General features: G+C 34.0%; 1 protein-coding gene across 1 annotated transcript; it reads right to left on the bottom strand.

Annotated features, from left to right (window-relative positions):
* Window positions 1–6,702: 6,702 nt before the first annotated feature.
* Window positions 6,703–16,459, bottom strand: LOC146141574 (serine/threonine-protein phosphatase 2A catalytic subunit beta isoform). Its single transcript, XM_083390316.1, has 7 exons — window positions 16,281–16,459; window positions 13,806–14,015; window positions 13,291–13,464; window positions 11,617–11,706; window positions 10,077–10,238; window positions 8,006–8,124; window positions 6,703–7,322 (listed from the first exon to the last, which is right to left on the bottom strand). The coding sequence occupies exons 1-7, from the start codon at window positions 16,410–16,412 to the stop codon at window positions 7,250–7,252; spliced, it is 960 nt and encodes a 319-aa protein (XP_083246442.1). The 5' UTR covers window positions 16,413–16,459; the 3' UTR covers window positions 6,703–7,249.
* Window positions 16,460–17,624: the final 1,165 nt, after the last annotated feature.

Genomic DNA, 17,624 nt, shown 5'->3' with positions numbered 1-17,624 from the left:
ATAAAAACAAAACGTTAAACCATTGAAATGGTTAAACTCGTACGTTAGCAAATAGCCTACTGAGTCAACGATAGAAAAAACGCGACATGTATGCAAATTGTTTTATGAGCGAAAAATATGATATATTGATGAGCTCAATTTTATAAAATTTCTTGATGAAAACATTTCATTTCAAGTCAAGTTATTCATCCAAAAGACTTAAGTCAAGTCAAGTCATTTTGCTCAAAACACCTAAGTTGACTAATTTGAAAACACTTACTTAAGTCAAGTCGTTACAATACTGCCAAAAAATCAAAGAAAAATTTCGTATTTTTTGGCCCTTTTATAAAAAAAATTTAACGTCGAAGGCTTTTGTTGTCGTCTGTTCATTAACTGTGACGAAACAACCTCAACCTTTATCTTGGCTTTCTGGAAAACCATGGTTCTCTAAATAATAGCTGAAAAAAGCCTAGATTTCAATCAATTGTCCGTTTACTGAAAAATGGATAGCGACTAAATGGATGCGACCAGATAAACAGAAAACACTCATTTCAATGTCAGTAGAGTACCTGCAAATTTAGTTCAAGTTACAAAGAGCAGAGGTAATTAAGACACACAAGTTAGTAAAAAATATGGCAAAAGCATTCGCCACGTGTTGGAGTGTAGTCTAAAAATATTTTTATCTTAAAACCAGTAGGTCTTGAAACCAATGCCGATTTGTAGTTAAATTGCAAATCATGAAATAGGTAATGATCGAAAGCATTGTAATTGCTTAAGATAAAGTAACCGTCCTTAACTATTAGTAATCAATCAAAACTTACGAATCAATAGCTCATATTAAGTGAGCTACGCAGGCAGACTTGTACAATTAGATAGGTTTTGTTGTTTTAAAGTTAGATTAGAATCAAAATTAAAGCTTTGCAGGGCGCTGGTCTAAAATCCTACCACAGCGAAAATAAAATTTGGGTTAGGGTGCGGGTCAGACTCTGGGTTTGGGTGGGTCAAGCATTAATATTTTAATAATATTTGACCCACACACACCCAAACGCTAACTCGCACCCTAACCCAATAATGTTAGTAATATAAACTCCCAGACGAAAATGTGCTAGGATCTAGACCAGCGCCCTTTGCAGTTTTCAAAAATTAGATTAGAATTAGAATATGACCCGAATTATTAGCGTTTTTTTCTTAAAGGATATTAAACTACGACCGAAAGAAATACAGTTGTAGACAATCAACAACACCCGATGTTCTTGACCGAAGTTATTCTTGTTGCTATTCTGGTACTTTTTCTGCTTGTCTTTTTAATGTAAGTGCAGCTGAAAATATTAGTTGTAGCTATAGGCTATTATGATAACAACTGTTTTATTCTTTTTACAAATTAAAGCTTTGTTCGTTTTTTTTTAGTGTTAAAAAATCGTAATGTCGTTCATAATTATTATTTTCTGTAATTTAACCGTTTATTTTGATGAAAATGACTTTGCTTTGGTAGCACTTGGGCCAGTATGACTCTCGGTAAAGGGGCGGGGTTTGGGGTTAGCTAAAATGTTGTATGTATATGCCTGATTCTGGTCATTTAGGTCTTATTCGGACAGATTCAGAACTTATTTCGATTTAAAAGTGTTTACCGCCATAAGGTATTAGATATATTATCATTGGTGCTTGCTTTCGCAGATACTTCTGCTTCAGAGTCAGACGTTTTATGTTGCGTCGAAGTGGATCAGTGATGCGCCACGACACGGCACGGCTCGCAACCCAGCCTCAACAATCAGTCGTTTCGGCGCGCGAGAGAGGCGCAGGCCCTAGCGGCCCGGAAGTCCAACCTGACACGGCAATTTGCTGCATTTCGAGCGAAATTAGCCCCAAATCAATTGGGAAGAAAAGTATAAGTAGAATCAGCAGCAACAGTAGCAGTAGCCTTAGAAGCAGCAGTAGTGATAGTAGTCTTAGTAGCCTTGCTTGGTTTAGCGACAGCAGCAGTAGTAGTGGCTGGGAATACGTAAGCTGCAGTGAACTTAGCATTCATTCACTCGACAGTTCCGTTTTTGAACAGCAGACGACCGAAATGGATTCCTATCAGGATTCTGGTAACTTGCCTGCAATGAGTTACCCATTCTTTGCTGTAAGAACCGAAGATTCTAAACTGGACATTTTCATTTCGAAAAGCGCCAATACGGAGCCGAACCGCCGAATGATTTGAATCATTCAATTTAAATTGTGGCCAGGTTTTTAATTTTAACCGGCTAAAACGTAAAAAGAACCTTGGAGTTAATGGCTGGAGGTTATATCAACGTATAATGGCTGGACAACTATTAACGCCCATATAGAAGTATAGGTGGCATTTGTAAACGTTTCGAATATTTCTTTATTCATTTTCAACATCATATTCACATATTCAACGTTCGAAATGTTTTTTATATGGGCTTTGATAATCTTGCTTTAACAAAACCTGATTTCATGCTGCTCTTATAAAAAGCAAACTGCGTCACCGTGAATGTTTTGCGGATCGACAATATATTTGATGCCAATTCGAATTGGAATCATCCGGTCAATTATTTTTTTGTAAAAAAACTGTTGCGAATTTCTTTCGTTTTCTTTTTGTTCTTTAATCACGAAAACGTGACTTTGTAGTTTTTCAATTATGTTTTCTTCGTTAGTTTTCAATGTTTTATTGTAAGTTTTAAAATCGTGCTTAACAACCCCAAAACACACACCTTGTACAACCAAAAGAAAATTTCCATCGAGATTTTGTCACTACCATTCGTAGCTTTTTTTAAGTTAATTTTCCCCAAACACAACGTTTTACAACTAAGCCAAAAACAATCATGCGACAATTTAAATTGCAACTGTTGAGTGTTGAAACGCATATTTATAGTTATGACAAACAAACAAACACAATTATGTTTTAATGTGATCTGTTTTGCTTGCTTAAGTATAGGAATGACGTCATTTGTTATCGGATATCGCGTACTTTCATTCTAAAATATCATCGGTATCGGAGTAAAATATCAAGTATCAGACATCCCTAGCCCAGGGTTTTACCATTTGTTTGCGGGACCAATGCCGGTAAGAATTCAAATCCGCACTTTTCAATTGATTTTTAGTTTTTTAAAGGGTTTTTGTTTTTGCCTGAAAATCGTGGTATACCAGCGAAACTGTTTTTGTGCTTCGTTCTTCTTTTTGCGCTTCGTTTTTAAAAATAAATTGATTATACGTCGCGAAGTTTTGACCAATGTATTTTTTATGCACGCTTGAGGTTTGGATTCGTTCCACAACTAAACCTTGTTGCAAACTTCAGTAGGCTAGTGAAATGGACTATTTCAAGTCTGTAGGCAAATCTGTTATAAATACTCAAGAAAACGGCTGTGATTCTGTCAGGGAAGGCAGGTGGTCCTAACGGTCCCAGTTTGAGAACCGCTGAATTAAACTATGTGATAAATGCGCTTAATGCCCAAACCGTTAGCCTTTTTAAACCTTTTGTACTTAAGACCTAACTGTTACTTTTGATCTAACTGCATTATAACACAATTAGTTTTAATATCAGCGTTGTAATGACTTAACTTAAGTCGCTGATTTTTAATGACTTGGGTTAAGTATTTTTTGGGTTCTTTAAGAGATTCGAACCGAACTAGAACTTTATGAACCTGGTTCGGGCGAATGTTTGCCACACCTGAACCGTTTTTTGTACGATTTTAAGGAGCCGAACCGAAACTTTTAAAAGGACCTAAACCTTATCAATAATTATACTCACATTTTATTGACCAATATTTTTAGATTTTTCTATTGTGCATTAGTCAATTCTATTGTGCCAATTCTATTGTGCATTAGATCTAACGCAAAATCCTAATTGACTTTAAATTGCTTTGAACCGTAATCAAAAAGTCCTTAAACCCGAACCGAAAACGTTACACGGTTCGACTTTGTGGTGATTTGTCTTAAATTTTCCACATAAACCAATTTACTTAAGTGGAACTTTGTCATTTCAAAGTGACCTAATTGTTTACAACATTGATCAATATCAAGGCAAGTTATAACCAGTAGACCAGTTAAAAAACTTATGAAATCTATATAAAACACTCGGCCTATATTCCAAGACAACTTTACGTTTTGTGTAAAACGCACAAAACGTTGCAAATTGAAAACTTCGCTACCAATATTACATTTCAAAGGAGGCAAATGCCAATAATGCAAAAAAGGAATAATACCGAAATGTTAATTGTCCCTTTTTAGACTAGGGCAGGTGTGGGGCACGAGATTAATAGTTGAAGCTTTTGACTCTCGTTTTAAGGTTGCTTGAAGGTTGCGTGCGAATAACTCGTTAGCCAACCACAATACCTTTGATTATTAATTGTATGATCTGATAAGCGAACAACCAGTTAAACTGTAGAAGGCGGACAAGTTAGCACATCGGAGATGCTACTTGCAATATCAAAGTTGCCAACAACAAGACGATAACTGAGAAGAAGTTTTTTTACAAGCGGATAGCGGTCTTAAGTACACAAATCCCTGTGCTGACAGTACAGAGATAATGCAAGCCAGTAACTACTTTGCACTTTGGAGCGAGTATAGGCAATAAATCTGTGGCATAAGCAAATACATCACAAAAGTTACTGTAAACACAATCTCTTAGTCGGTAATTTATGGTCGTGCGCTCTACACAGGGATGTCCAACCTGCCACTACTTATTCTCACTTTTAGTAACAATTGTTTTCGCTATCGTCAAAACGTGTAGAAATCGCAGTGTTTGATGCAGGCCTAATCTTGTATATTTTAAGACTATAAAGGAGTCTAATGTCGCATTTCAACATCAGTCGAACAATTTTGTGCACCATTATTGCTAAGCAAGATTGGTGTTTTTCCAAGTTGTGTTTTTGCGGACCTTTTCAAGGAAATATATCAGCCCAAAGGTGCCGTACCATGACATGATACGGCATGCCGTTATTTACTTGTATATTTACGCACGAGTTCACTCTCAAAGAGCGGGTGTTTATAAGTTAAGTTGTTTTATGACGTCAATATATGACGTAACTTATGACGTCAACCATTTAATTAAATAGGTTTTGCCGAAATTTTTAAAGTGGCAATGCGGCCCATTTGGCTAAAAGGTTGGACATCCCTGGTTTTCTAGTCATTTATGTTTTCCTGAGTGTCAATATATTATATTAAAACAATATATTCTTTTAATATACTAGTGTCAACTGTCCAGTGACCCAATATTTCTTCACTTAACTCTTGACAGAATACGTGTAATAAACCAGAATTCATTAATATGATGTATTTCTAGTGCTGACGTAATTTTAGTAAATTTTGGAGGAATGTTGCTCAGAACCAACCTCATTAAATCTAACTATTTAAGTTGGCGACCCTTGGGTTGAGAAACACTGACTTCGCTAAAACTAACAACAACCCCTTTAAAATGAGTTGTAAAGCCAAATAAGGTCGAGTAAATTGAAATCATCTTAATACAGACGTCTCGATTTGCACTTGTATCATCATCAGTTGATGTGAATGAAATATATCCAAACCCTACTTATATCCGGTACGAGAAAAATTCAGAAAATTAATTCGGTCCCACCTTTTATAGGTCAGTTTTAAATAAATTTTAGTCACATCAACTTAGGATTATAGGGATGTCCGATAATATCGGATCGTAGCACATACCCAATGTAAAATAGTAATATCGGTACGCGTACGATACTAGGTTGGCATCGGTGCCGATCTGATCCCAAATTTACATAGGAATTCCATTAATTGCGATTTAACGCAGCGATTTCTGCCTTAAAATGTAAATTTATTTAAAAAACTAAACTTCTTAACGTCAAAGTAATGTTTTTAAAATTGGCTTTGAACCTTATAATTAGGGCGATTATTTTTTGACCTGTCCAAAAAAAGTCAAAATTTTGTCAAAACTAACACGTTAGGTCAAAATTATTTCGAGTCAGAATCGAAAAAATATGCACATAAATCGTTTACAAAATTAAAAAACAAACTGTTAATTTTTTTCTAATTTTTTGTTCAATTTTTTCCAAAAAATTTAGTTCAGATTTATATTCAACGACAGTTTATCTGTATTATATCTTCATTAGAGCAATAAACGGTATACGCGAGCAGAACTTTCCACCGAGGCCTCTCTGATTTGGACAAATGTATTGAACAGTATTTCGTTTCTTTTTCGCTGGTCAATTGCAATTATTCCATTTTCTATTTCGATAACTGGTTCTTTATTAATTTTCTGCAATTACTTTTACGTTGCATTTCAATCGTTTAGACCGCATTTTTCAAATTTTGCATTTTTATACTTGTTTTTAAAATGGGTATTTTCATGAGTTAAGCCTGAACCCGAAAAAATGACTGATTATTGTGATCGTTTTGTAGTCAATAAAACCTTCAAAACCTGTGGTTTATTTTTGGTCAAAATTTCAATTTTCAGGTCAAAATTTCTTATTTTCAAAAAAAAAAAAAATTATCGCCCTAGTTATAAAAAAGTTTTGCTTGAGCATAGCCATCACGTCATTTGGTTACCGGATATCGATACTTTTTGTCCAAAAACTGTGGTTTCGGTATAAAATATCAAATATCGGACACCCAGAATGATGTTGCTTAAAATGATGTCGGTTTGGTCTATCTTTCTGGCTTTGACATTTAATATCAAGCTGCGTTACAGACCCCTGCATAGTGTACTTACACACAATTAACCTGTTTTCGGCAAATAAACACCCGAGATATATTGATTATTTTCTATTGACACTAAATATTACGATGTAATAACACATCACAATCTGAACTTCGGCGTTTTGCCGTTTTTAACAAAAGGTTGCAGCTGCCAATGAGAACTGCAAACAGGTTAAAATACCTTTGAAATAGCGAATTTTTCACCAAACGTCATAACAGCTTTTTTCGGAAATGGAGCACAATATCGGAAGTAACAAGGCCGGGATTTTGTTTTTTTGCGTGTATAAAAACCTCATTCTAAACTTTGCCAAAACGTATAAAAAAAACAACGACAAAGAGAAAAAAAGTGGACTGGGTGAAAATTTACATGTACAAATTAGACATCGAACAAGAATTCCAACTGGGTGACGGGCAAAACAAAAAAAAATGGGTGAAAAAAAATCGACCGTTTTTTAGAGATAGATTGCAGCAGCTTGTTAGAAACAGCATTTGCGCAAAGTGTGGGTGGTCACATGTACATTGGGTGTGAGCTAATGTGATCCACATTATTTGAACAACAGTGAAGTACGGGCAAGGGGGCCTGCTCAGGGGGGTCGATTTAAAGGAAATAATCAGGGGTGCGTCGGGTCACGTGGGGCTCTCCGCGACGGGGCGCTGGGTCAAACTGCAAGCTGAAAGAAAAAAATAATAATTTTAAATTTTTTGTGTTCAAAATAGGTAAAATATCCGTAAGACACAAGGAAAAAATATTTTTTCTAAAAAAATTTGTTTTCCCAAAAATGTCGAATAAATCAAAAAAAAAATATATCTATATTAATTATTATTATTATTACTATTATCACAGCAAAAACTATTTGAAAAAAAAATGTCGGGTAAAAATATGAAACTGCAAGGTGGGGCAAAACAAAAAAATACATCAAAAAAAGCCGTTAGGACTTTAGGTGAATATGCAATTTTGTATGAAACCTGTTAATAAATATGTTTTAAAAAATATAAAAAAATGTATATATTTGTGCAAACTCAAGTAACTCAAAGAAGGGACTCAAGTAAGACCACGTATAACTAGCAGAGTCCTGAGTCCGACGTGTGCATGTGCAGTACCCAATTTTAAAACAGATACTGCCACCAACTGTAAATAAAAGGTCGAAGAGTAGTAAATGGTGGATATTTTCCAGCCATGGATTGTGGGTGGATGAATAATATGGCAGTGGCACCCCAAAAAGAAATTGCTGATGAGCAGGACTCAGGACTCAACAAAATCAAACATTTAGGCGGAGTGGGTCTCGGGAGTTAGCCTCGCAACTCTGGTGAGCACTCTTTGCCAAACCTTGAAAAAGCACACAATCCAACTTACAATGAATAGCGCAGAGTATCATCAAGTTCCATAAGAGCAGCTTGGTTTCCACATCTGTAGCAGTAATTTGGAGCACTGAAGATTGTCACAACGTTTCGTTCGTGGCACCAGTTGTAGCCCTGCAATCAGAAAAACCCATTAAAAAAACATTTTAAACCACATAATTTTAGGTGATAATTAATATTTGAAGAGTTGTAGGCAAGTCATTTTGAAATGACTGAGACCCAGTCAAGTCATAATTTGAGTAAGTCTATTCCAAGTCAAGTTCTTGAGATAAAAACAAAACGTGCAATCAAGTTGTTCCAATTTAAACAAAAATTAAAAAAAATGCCTACAATAAAAAATGATTTTCAACCCAAGTCATTTGTCCGAAAGACATAAGTCAAAGTAATTGCTGATAATTTGGGACTTAAAAAATAACTTGGAAGACAAAATATGTCTGGATACTGGATTGTTTAAGAGCTAAAACAAATTTATTTTAGCTTTTTTTATATTTTTAATAATTAAAAAGAAAATTCTATTATATTTACAACAGAAGCTATGGTAATAATTTTGGTGGGAATCTTACAACGCTATGCCACATGACGTTACTGTGTTTCCTCAGTAAGCATTGGATGTCAAAAATAATCCTAATCCAGTCCCGGTCTTAGTCAAATGGTTGCAATTACCTTAAAATGACCTTTTGCATATCAGAAATCAAACTATTAATGTCATCAAAAAAAGTCGCATAGCACAGCTTAAACTATTGGTCAAAAGTATGACATGCAACAATTTTATTGAACCGCGTCAAATTGCCGAAGAGTTCATTGTGTTGCACTCTACTCACAGCAAAATATTTGAGCTATATTTTTTATGTTTTTATAGATTGCAGTTTACGCAACTGCTTTAAATGGTGGTTGTTTGGAGTATTTAAGTATTTGGAAGATTATTTTTATTAACACATGAAGAAATTTATCGTTCCTACGAAAACTAATATTCTAAAACCCCACTTTGAACACCCCTTGTCAAAACATTTGCTATTTCTGTTAAAAATCACAAACATGCACAATGTATGGCTCTTCTGTATAAGGTGTTAAATTACAGGTGCTTCATAAAGGATTATTAGTAGACTGCAAATTACATGGCTGATTAACTGTTTTTTGTATGTCAAAGTAATGTCAATTACAACAGGTAAACACATGTTCAAAAGACATGTGATGCAATTAAAACAAAACTTATTAAAATTATAAAGGCTCTTGTCTTGTGCAATTCTAGTTAAACGGATTTTATATTTTACTTTTGGTAAATAACTCCAACATAAATTGAACTTAAGGCACTAATATAAAAATAATGCACTTTAGACAAAGTGATGTAACAAAAATACCCAAATCCTAGTTTAAATTTAATAATGTGATGTGAATCTTAAATTGAACAATGTTCTGATGTTCTGTGGGATGAAAAAAATGCTGCGGCCCAGGTCTGGATTATAGACGGTACAGTGTACATGTGTATTATGCTGGATACGCGACTGCTGTGTATTATACTTTTACCATTCAATAATTTAAGTCCGGTGCACAGACAGCAAGTTTGGGGTGGTCAGAGCACACCACGAACCCCAAGGGGTCCATAAACCCCAGTTTAAGTACCCCTGTTTTAAAGGTTTAACCATAAAGCAAGCAAAATACACTAATGTTTTCATTAGGTCCTAATGAAAACTAGTCCACATACCCCAAGGAACCCGTGAAACCCAGTTTAAGAACCCCTGTTGTAAAGGTTTAACATTAAAACAAAGTATACGCTAAGATTTTGATTAGGCCCTCATGGATCCCACAAAACTGGTCCACAAACCTTCAAGGGTTCCGTGAACCCCAATTTAAAAAAACCCTGCTCAAAAGGTTATCCAGAAATCTATATATACACTAAGAGTTTCATTGAGCCTCTTTGACCCCTGAAACTGGGGACCATTAAATAATTTATGCACTAAGGTTTTGATTAGGCCCTCATGGATCCCAAAAAACTAGTCGAAGAAACTCAAGGGTTTAAAAACAGTTTAAAAACCCTTTCCCTAAAGGTTTTTTTTTAGCACACATACCTCCATGACAAGCTGGTGAGCCCTTGAGATGAGAGTGAGACTGTTGTGATGGTTGAACGTTTCCGAGATGTCCTGGCCGAAAGTGTACCCGGCTCCACGAGGGGAAATACCCCAACCGCCCCGGTCGTCTGGGTCGGACCACAGAAGGTCACACATCGGCCCCTGAAACGATGAAAATTAATTTGTAAAAACTTGTTTCAGCTTTTAAAGGTCTAACTAAGATCAGTTAAAGTAGTTTTCAAACTTTTTTAAAAATTTGCCTGGTAGACCCGTTGCAATGATTTTGATATTTCGCTGCCCCATAAAAGTACAAGGGTCAGTTAACCCAGGTTTCTTGCAGTACACTAGTACAGTCATGACTCTTTCTAATGTAACAAATTTCTCACTGATGCGAACGATTCGCTGATAGCAGGTAATACAGCATAATAGACATTTACAAGAGAAATCATAAAACATGCTATATTATCAAATAATAAAGCATAATAATTAAAGACCAAGAATTATGACAGATAATGTTTAAAACATAGACTAATGTTTAAAAACATTTGCTACTGCTGAAAAACTTAAAGACTAAATCTCATTGCGGAGCCTCTGAAACCGCTGCATGGACCCCAGTTTGGGAACCATTGAGCGAGAAGCATTTTGTAAAAGTGTCGATGTTCCAGAGTTTATACGAGTGGTTCTTCGTCTTTTATGCTTCGTAACCCCATCCGAAAGGCCCTCAACCCTTATGTCCCCGTTTACAAAATACCTTGTGCTTTCACTTTGCTTCTTAGTGTTAATAACAAATACAGCCGCTAAACGAAATCAATGAATAAATACACTAACTTAATTTACAAAAAACAAAAATTAACAAGTCATTTTGATTTAAATTAACTTAGTTAGTCATTACAAAGCTTTTTCCTGGACTGCGCCAAGGTATTTTAAATACCTAGCGAGAGTTAGGCCCGTGGCCCCCCAATGACTGCTTTGTGGCCCCTAAAGGGGGCCGAAGGCGATAGTTGAGAAAACTGTTTTAAATATTATTGTGTTGTTTGATGTTAGCGTCGTTTATTGAAGTTAGCGTCGTTAACCATATGAAAGTACTTTTGACAACAGGGAAGGATTTGCAGAATGACGTCATATAATTACGTCATACAACAATCAATTTGAAAAAACACCAATTGTTTTTGAGCAAATTTCTACAAAAATACTTAGCTAAAATCCAGTCTAATCGCGTGTAGTGGCAAAAAATCCAACATTTCAAATTACAAGGACTTGTGATGCATGAGGTACATAAAAGAATAATATGGAAAACAAGAGTTTAATAAATATGTATAGGTATATAAACTGAAATGTAATTTTTTTTTTAAATTAATTTAAATTTTGAGCATATTTTGAGTATATATATATATAAAAAACGGTATCGGGTTGGCAAAAACTTAAAAAAAACAGTAAAATCGTTATTGGTCCCAAAAAGTGATATCCATCAATCTCTACGGGAGTGAAAGTTGTAAAACCTACTTAATAACAAAAAGAATGTGGGCATAGTAAAAGTTACCTCATGAGGTACTTCCTGCAACCTGTCCAACGCTCTGATGTGGTCCAAAGTGTCAATTGAAGGGGATAGGCCGCCATGGAGACAGAATATCTAGTAAAATAAAGTTGTTTTAATATAGGTGTACTTTATTCAAAGTATATTCTGACATAAAAGCATTGCAATACATTGTTTTCTACTGTAAAGTTAAAATAAATTTTAGTTTTAAAAACATGTTTATATTGACAAATAAATTTACTGGCACATTTTTTAATAACTAAAAACAGAAGCTACAAGCAATGTCAATATATTAATGTGTATTTTATTACATATAAGGTATTTTATTTAATATTAAAATGTTAAATAATAAAAAATTCCTGTTTGAAAATGAACTAATAAATAACAAGGAAAACTAGACGGGGGTGCGGTTGTTGTATATTTTGTCAGGGGGTATATTTTCAGAGCTTATTGTTTATTTTCAATTTTTACTTTATTTTATTTTTTTTATTTTATTTTATTTATTTTTTTTTTAATATTTTGTATTGTGTACTTTATATTATATATTTTGTTTTTTATTTTCCTTAACTTGTTTCTGCAAGCAAAAACAGATATGGGCCGAAAACTTCCCCACTTAACTTATGCCTTTGATGCGAAAGGGGTTCAAATATGGCGTAGAATTTGGGGAATGATCGAAACATATATTTGATAAATAGAATTTACGTAGATAATGCGTATGGTCATTTTATTAAATTTTGACCAGCTTACGTGTTTGAAAAGCAAATATTATTATTCTCTTAAAGACTAAAAATGGTTTAACGCCTATGGTTTGCTATACTTTTGCAAACTTTTACTCGGTAATTTTTTACCATGGCTTGGGCCGAGCAATCACTGTTAAAACAGGCTTTAAATCTGTAGTTTTAAACAATATGAAAAACACTATTATGTTCTCAATATGCAAACTATTAAATCGAAAGTTTTGCTAGATGTTTAGGCATGATGTTGGTAGTATGCTGGTTGGAGCAAGATGCACGACAGGTGCTAACAGAGAGGCGCAGACTGCCTTAAGATTTCGCATTTAAATTTGCGGCGGTAAATACACCCTATTGACACTTAATTATTAGGCGAAGATTATCGCGAAGTAATTGGTCGCCCGAAACAAACTAACGCCGCATTGAAAGCAAGCATTATAAATGAGTCGCCGATATTCTGCTTTGAACATCTCTACTCGCAATGCTTCCCTCCGTTAATTGTACGGTGGGTGAAACTTTATTCACGGCCTTACCTCTTTGTGTATTACCGCGACAATATGATGAAATACGATTTGGAGAATATTGGAAAAAATCGTATTTGGAGAATATTTGCTATTTGCACCTGTATAGTATGTTACTCCAATCCAACATATCAACACACAATTTTAAGTTGTGTAGGCCTGGTGTTGATATGTTGGATTAGAGTTGCCACCAGATTTCGCATTCAAATTTGCGGCTGTAAAATAAGTTGTTTCTTAACAGCATTAAGTAATTTTACTAAAGAGAAGCCTCGTTTTAAAATGCAAGTCATTTTATTTCCCAAAAAAAAATGTTTCATGTTCTGTAAACCAATTTACTGGATTTTTTTAAAAATAACTTTTAGGCAAACATGATCTAATACTTGAAGAATTTAAGCTACAGATATGAAAAGAATAAGACTTAAACTTACCTGACTGTCTACCAAGGCAGTTAAAGGAAGATAATCAAAGAGGTCAGTAAAAAACTTCCAAACATTAGCATTCCCGTATTTTCTCAGGCACTCGTCGTAAAATCCGTAAACTTGTGTAATTTGTCGTGATTCATGGTTCCCTCGCAAAATTGTAATTCGATGTTGGTAACGAACCTATAAATAACATTTCATAAACTGTGTTTATGGGATTGAAGTATATGTAATGTTAAGAAAACTGCATTTTTCAGTTTACAAATAACATTTTGGAATGAAAATATCACTGATTGGAAAAGCATATAAAAGTAATACCATTTTATGATCTACAAAAAAAATATAGTTTTGAAGGTTATCTGATCAACTTTGAATTTAAAGACAAAAATAGTTTAAAAAAATACAACGGACAAAAAACTTAAGTCTTGTAATCAAAACAAAAGTAACAAAGTTTACAATAGAAGTGTAAATATTTTTAATTTTTTTTTTTTTTTCATGAACTACTTTTTAGCGACAACACATACTTTCAATGCAACTAGAAGGGTAACAGTTTCAACAGAGTAGTATCCACGATCGACGTAATCTCCCATAAACAAGTAGTTGGTATCAGGTGAGCGGCCGCCGATGCGAAACAACTCCATGAGATCGTGAAACTGGCCGTGAACATCTCCGCAAACCGTTACTGGACATTTGACTTCTTGAACGTTCGATTCGCCCTGGAGAATTTCTCGAGCCTGCAGAAAAAGAGAAAAATATGTTTATATAAGGTGATGTGTTTGTAACACAGACCATGTTCTGACATAAAAAATAGTTTTATTACTGGATCCACAAATGGAACAAGGTTAAAAAAAATTTAAAAGAATATTTTCACTTGTGTGAGGTTAGATGAAGAATGGGATGTAATACTCTTTGTGCGAAGAGTTTTTGTGGAAAACAAGTTTAACACTAAGTGTTGAATGTGATGTAATGTCTGTTTTAAAAGCTTGCTAACCATAAAATACCGAAAAGTTTAACTTTAAACAAATAAACGGAACTTTGTTTAGCCATGGAAGGTTTGTTTTACTCGTGCCAAGCATTTTATCAGAGCTTAAGTCATTTTTCATTACTATTGTAGAGAAGGAGCCATTTTTATTATTTTTGTGGAGCTGGATTGAAACAATGAATTTTATAAGATTTACCTGGAAAGAATTTTAAATTGCTCAAATTAAAACCACTTAACAGTTTAGTTTGGCAAATGTAACATAATTTAGCCTGTGCCAAAAAAAATCAAAAAATGGCAGCTATGGTCTTCAGCTGGAGCCACCATCGGATATATTTTTGTTGGCTTTGGAGCCATTGGTTAAAGGCTTGGTGTCTCTGGAGACATTGGCTATATGTTTGGTGGCAATTTTAAGGTGTTGTGTGAAGTACTTGGCATCATCAAAGAATTTTTACCGAGTTTTTTTCGGTACATTTAACTATTTTAACCAGTGGTTCTTAATTTGACAAGTGACATTGTAAACAAATCATATATTTAAGTAGACAAACTTTCGCACATATTTTAACCAGTGGTTCTGAATCAAAACTGTTTTGGTGATGCCAATCAGCTATTAGGGCCTCCACAGAGTTTAGAAAATCAGTGCAGTTGTGACACTACTGCGATTATTATTAGTCATTCTCTCTTTTCAACAAAAATCAACCTATTTTTAAAAAAATGTAGAGCTAGTGCTGGTAGTGATCTTTTGGATTTCCTTTATGTAACATTTTAATAAGTTTGAGCAAAGGATATCATTTAAAATAAGTTCTTTCCATCAGAAAAGGTCAAGAAATGTTGACAAAAACAAAGGACTGGAGCAAACTATAAGAAAAAAATAAAATAAAACATGTGTATATATATATATATATATATATATATAGTAAATACAGTAAATAAACACACTTGACAAAATCTTGGTTAAGTGACTTTCTTTAAACTATGAATTTTAATTTTAAATGCCAATGGAACTTTTGTTTACTCTACTGTTGTTATGTTGGCTATTTGTCTTTAGTTTTTGGCCAGGTAGTTGAAAAAGTACTAGGAATACAAATAAAACAAACCTATTTTGGTTGTGTGCACTGTGACACTTGTCAAACTGTGATGGTGAAATCAACGAATTAAACGTCTCTTTATTGACACATTGGTAAATGATTTCCAAGGAATATAATGTTGTTGTTTTACAAATGCCAAGGCACACTCATAGATTTTAACTGCTCGTTTGGGTTTTGGCCAGCTACAAAATAGTCCAATGAAACTGTATACTTTTTCCATTTTTGACAAATGCCAAGGCATAAATAACAAATGATATCAAGAGCATGTTCAAAGTAGAAATATAGGGGATTCTTAAATAATAGGTTTAGAATCTAGAATAGGAAATGCAGAATCCTAGTATACTTTTAATTAGTTATTTAACTTCTACAAAAGGCATTAAATATTAGTTGATTGTAGCTTTAAACGAATGCTGCAATGTACTCCATGGCTTTACAGGCACTATAAGACAGGCCTTTATCCAAACTTGCCTCTCGCATTTGTACAATTAGGCATAACCCTCCACAATAAAACAAAGAATTGTAGTGGTTTTAAATACCCGGTATAAGACGAATTGGATTTTGAATCCCATTTAGACATGAATTTAAGAATCCCAAATTTTACTTTGAACATCCCAAAAGAAGAACCTCGGGATAAAGTAATAGTCAAGATGCTTTGGCGGTGGCTTTAAAATAATGTTCAACCACCTTAGCTAGGATGAAGTATGCTACACAAACAAATGGGTGAAATGTTTACCGATGTTTTATTTAATCAAAAAATTGTTGGATCACTTTTCTAAATGGAAAATATGCATGCACTACAAAATCTTTGTTGTATAACAGTAACAGACACATTACTTTAATCAACACTTCTTCAATTTTTAATATATATCAAATTATCGTGCTGCGAAAGATATAGTGCAAATTCCACAGAATTTAGTCAATATTTATTTCACCTTATCACATATTGTTTTGACTTGGCTTTCGCTCAGTTGTTTACATTCGAAAAGTTGTTCAATCCATTCATCTAAATCTTTGTTGGTTGGTTGGGGGACGGTTTGGCTTTCATCCATGGCTACAACTGACATGTGGAATGTTTAAATTTTGTAACCTAAGCTACCAATTTGAAATTTAGCAATCTACAAAAAGGTAAAATAACACAAATTATTTATATCGCTTCTTTTGGCAAAAAATGGGCGCTGGTCTAGAATCAAATAATTATTACATCAATGCTTAACGGATTAGCGTGGATCAAGTATTTTTATTTATTCTCATAGTTTACAATTTAAGTTTTGACGACTGGTTTTGTTATTGTATTTAAAAAAGTGGCAGGCTTCCAGACAAGCTGGAAAATGATTTAACAGATAACATCAGTTAGATCAAAGAAAAAAAATAATGTCATAGGTTTGATGTATATATAATACTAAACAGAAAATTTGCCAATAAACAATACTTGCTATTGGAATATGTTATATAATAAAAACACTATTTAGCACTTGTACAACATTAGACAAGATCTAATATTATGTTATTAAAATCAATTATTTGAAAAATGAAACACAGAAATCATTCTAAACTTTACTCTCAAAGGATTTTTGATTTTTTACCTTTACAATTACACTGCTACCTGTGCCCTAAAAACGCCACAAGTAGTACAGTTTAAAATACCCTTAGCCTTATAACAGTAATCATAAGGTCTAATAATCTAATGAACAACTCAATATAAAATTTCGCAACTTCTTATCATTGAAATAAGCACTGTCTATCACTACGAACGCTGTTATACGCCAAGAAACATTTATCCTTTTCTGTCTGCCTACGATAGCATTAAACTCAGTCAAAATTGTCAAAGTAGCTCAACCTAACCCTTAACGAATAAGAACGCGAAATTGGTTTGCACCCGACTTTTATGCACTGCGCACAGAAAACGAAAAACAGAAACTAAGTGATGCAACAACCATTTAATGGCGTTTACATTTGCTGTGACGTTTTGCTTACGCTTTTAAAATTGCGCTAGCCTTCCGTTTCCAAAGTTTTCAAGCCTACGCCTTGCGTAATCAACGAAACAAAAAAGCGAAGGAAAAAAGATAGCGGCTCGTTTAATACATCACAAATGGCCGCTCTTCGATAAAAATATTAAGGGGCGCAGTTTGTTTTCGCTTAAAACCGCCCCTGGTGCGTATAAAAATAATTTATTTACCTTTAAAAAATAATAAAATACAGAATAAGTATGTTTGGTGTTAAATAAATCTAATAAAAATATTTTGATAATTCAATTTCAAAATAGAGAACGACTTGGT

Source organism: Ascidiella aspersa, chromosome 5 (assembly GCF_963924565.1).
Source record: "Ascidiella aspersa chromosome 5, kaAscAspe10.2, whole genome shotgun sequence".
NCBI classification, from domain to species: domain Eukaryota; kingdom Metazoa; phylum Chordata; class Ascidiacea; order Phlebobranchia; family Ascidiidae; genus Ascidiella; species Ascidiella aspersa.
This window is presented reverse-complemented; position numbering and strand designations above follow the sequence as displayed.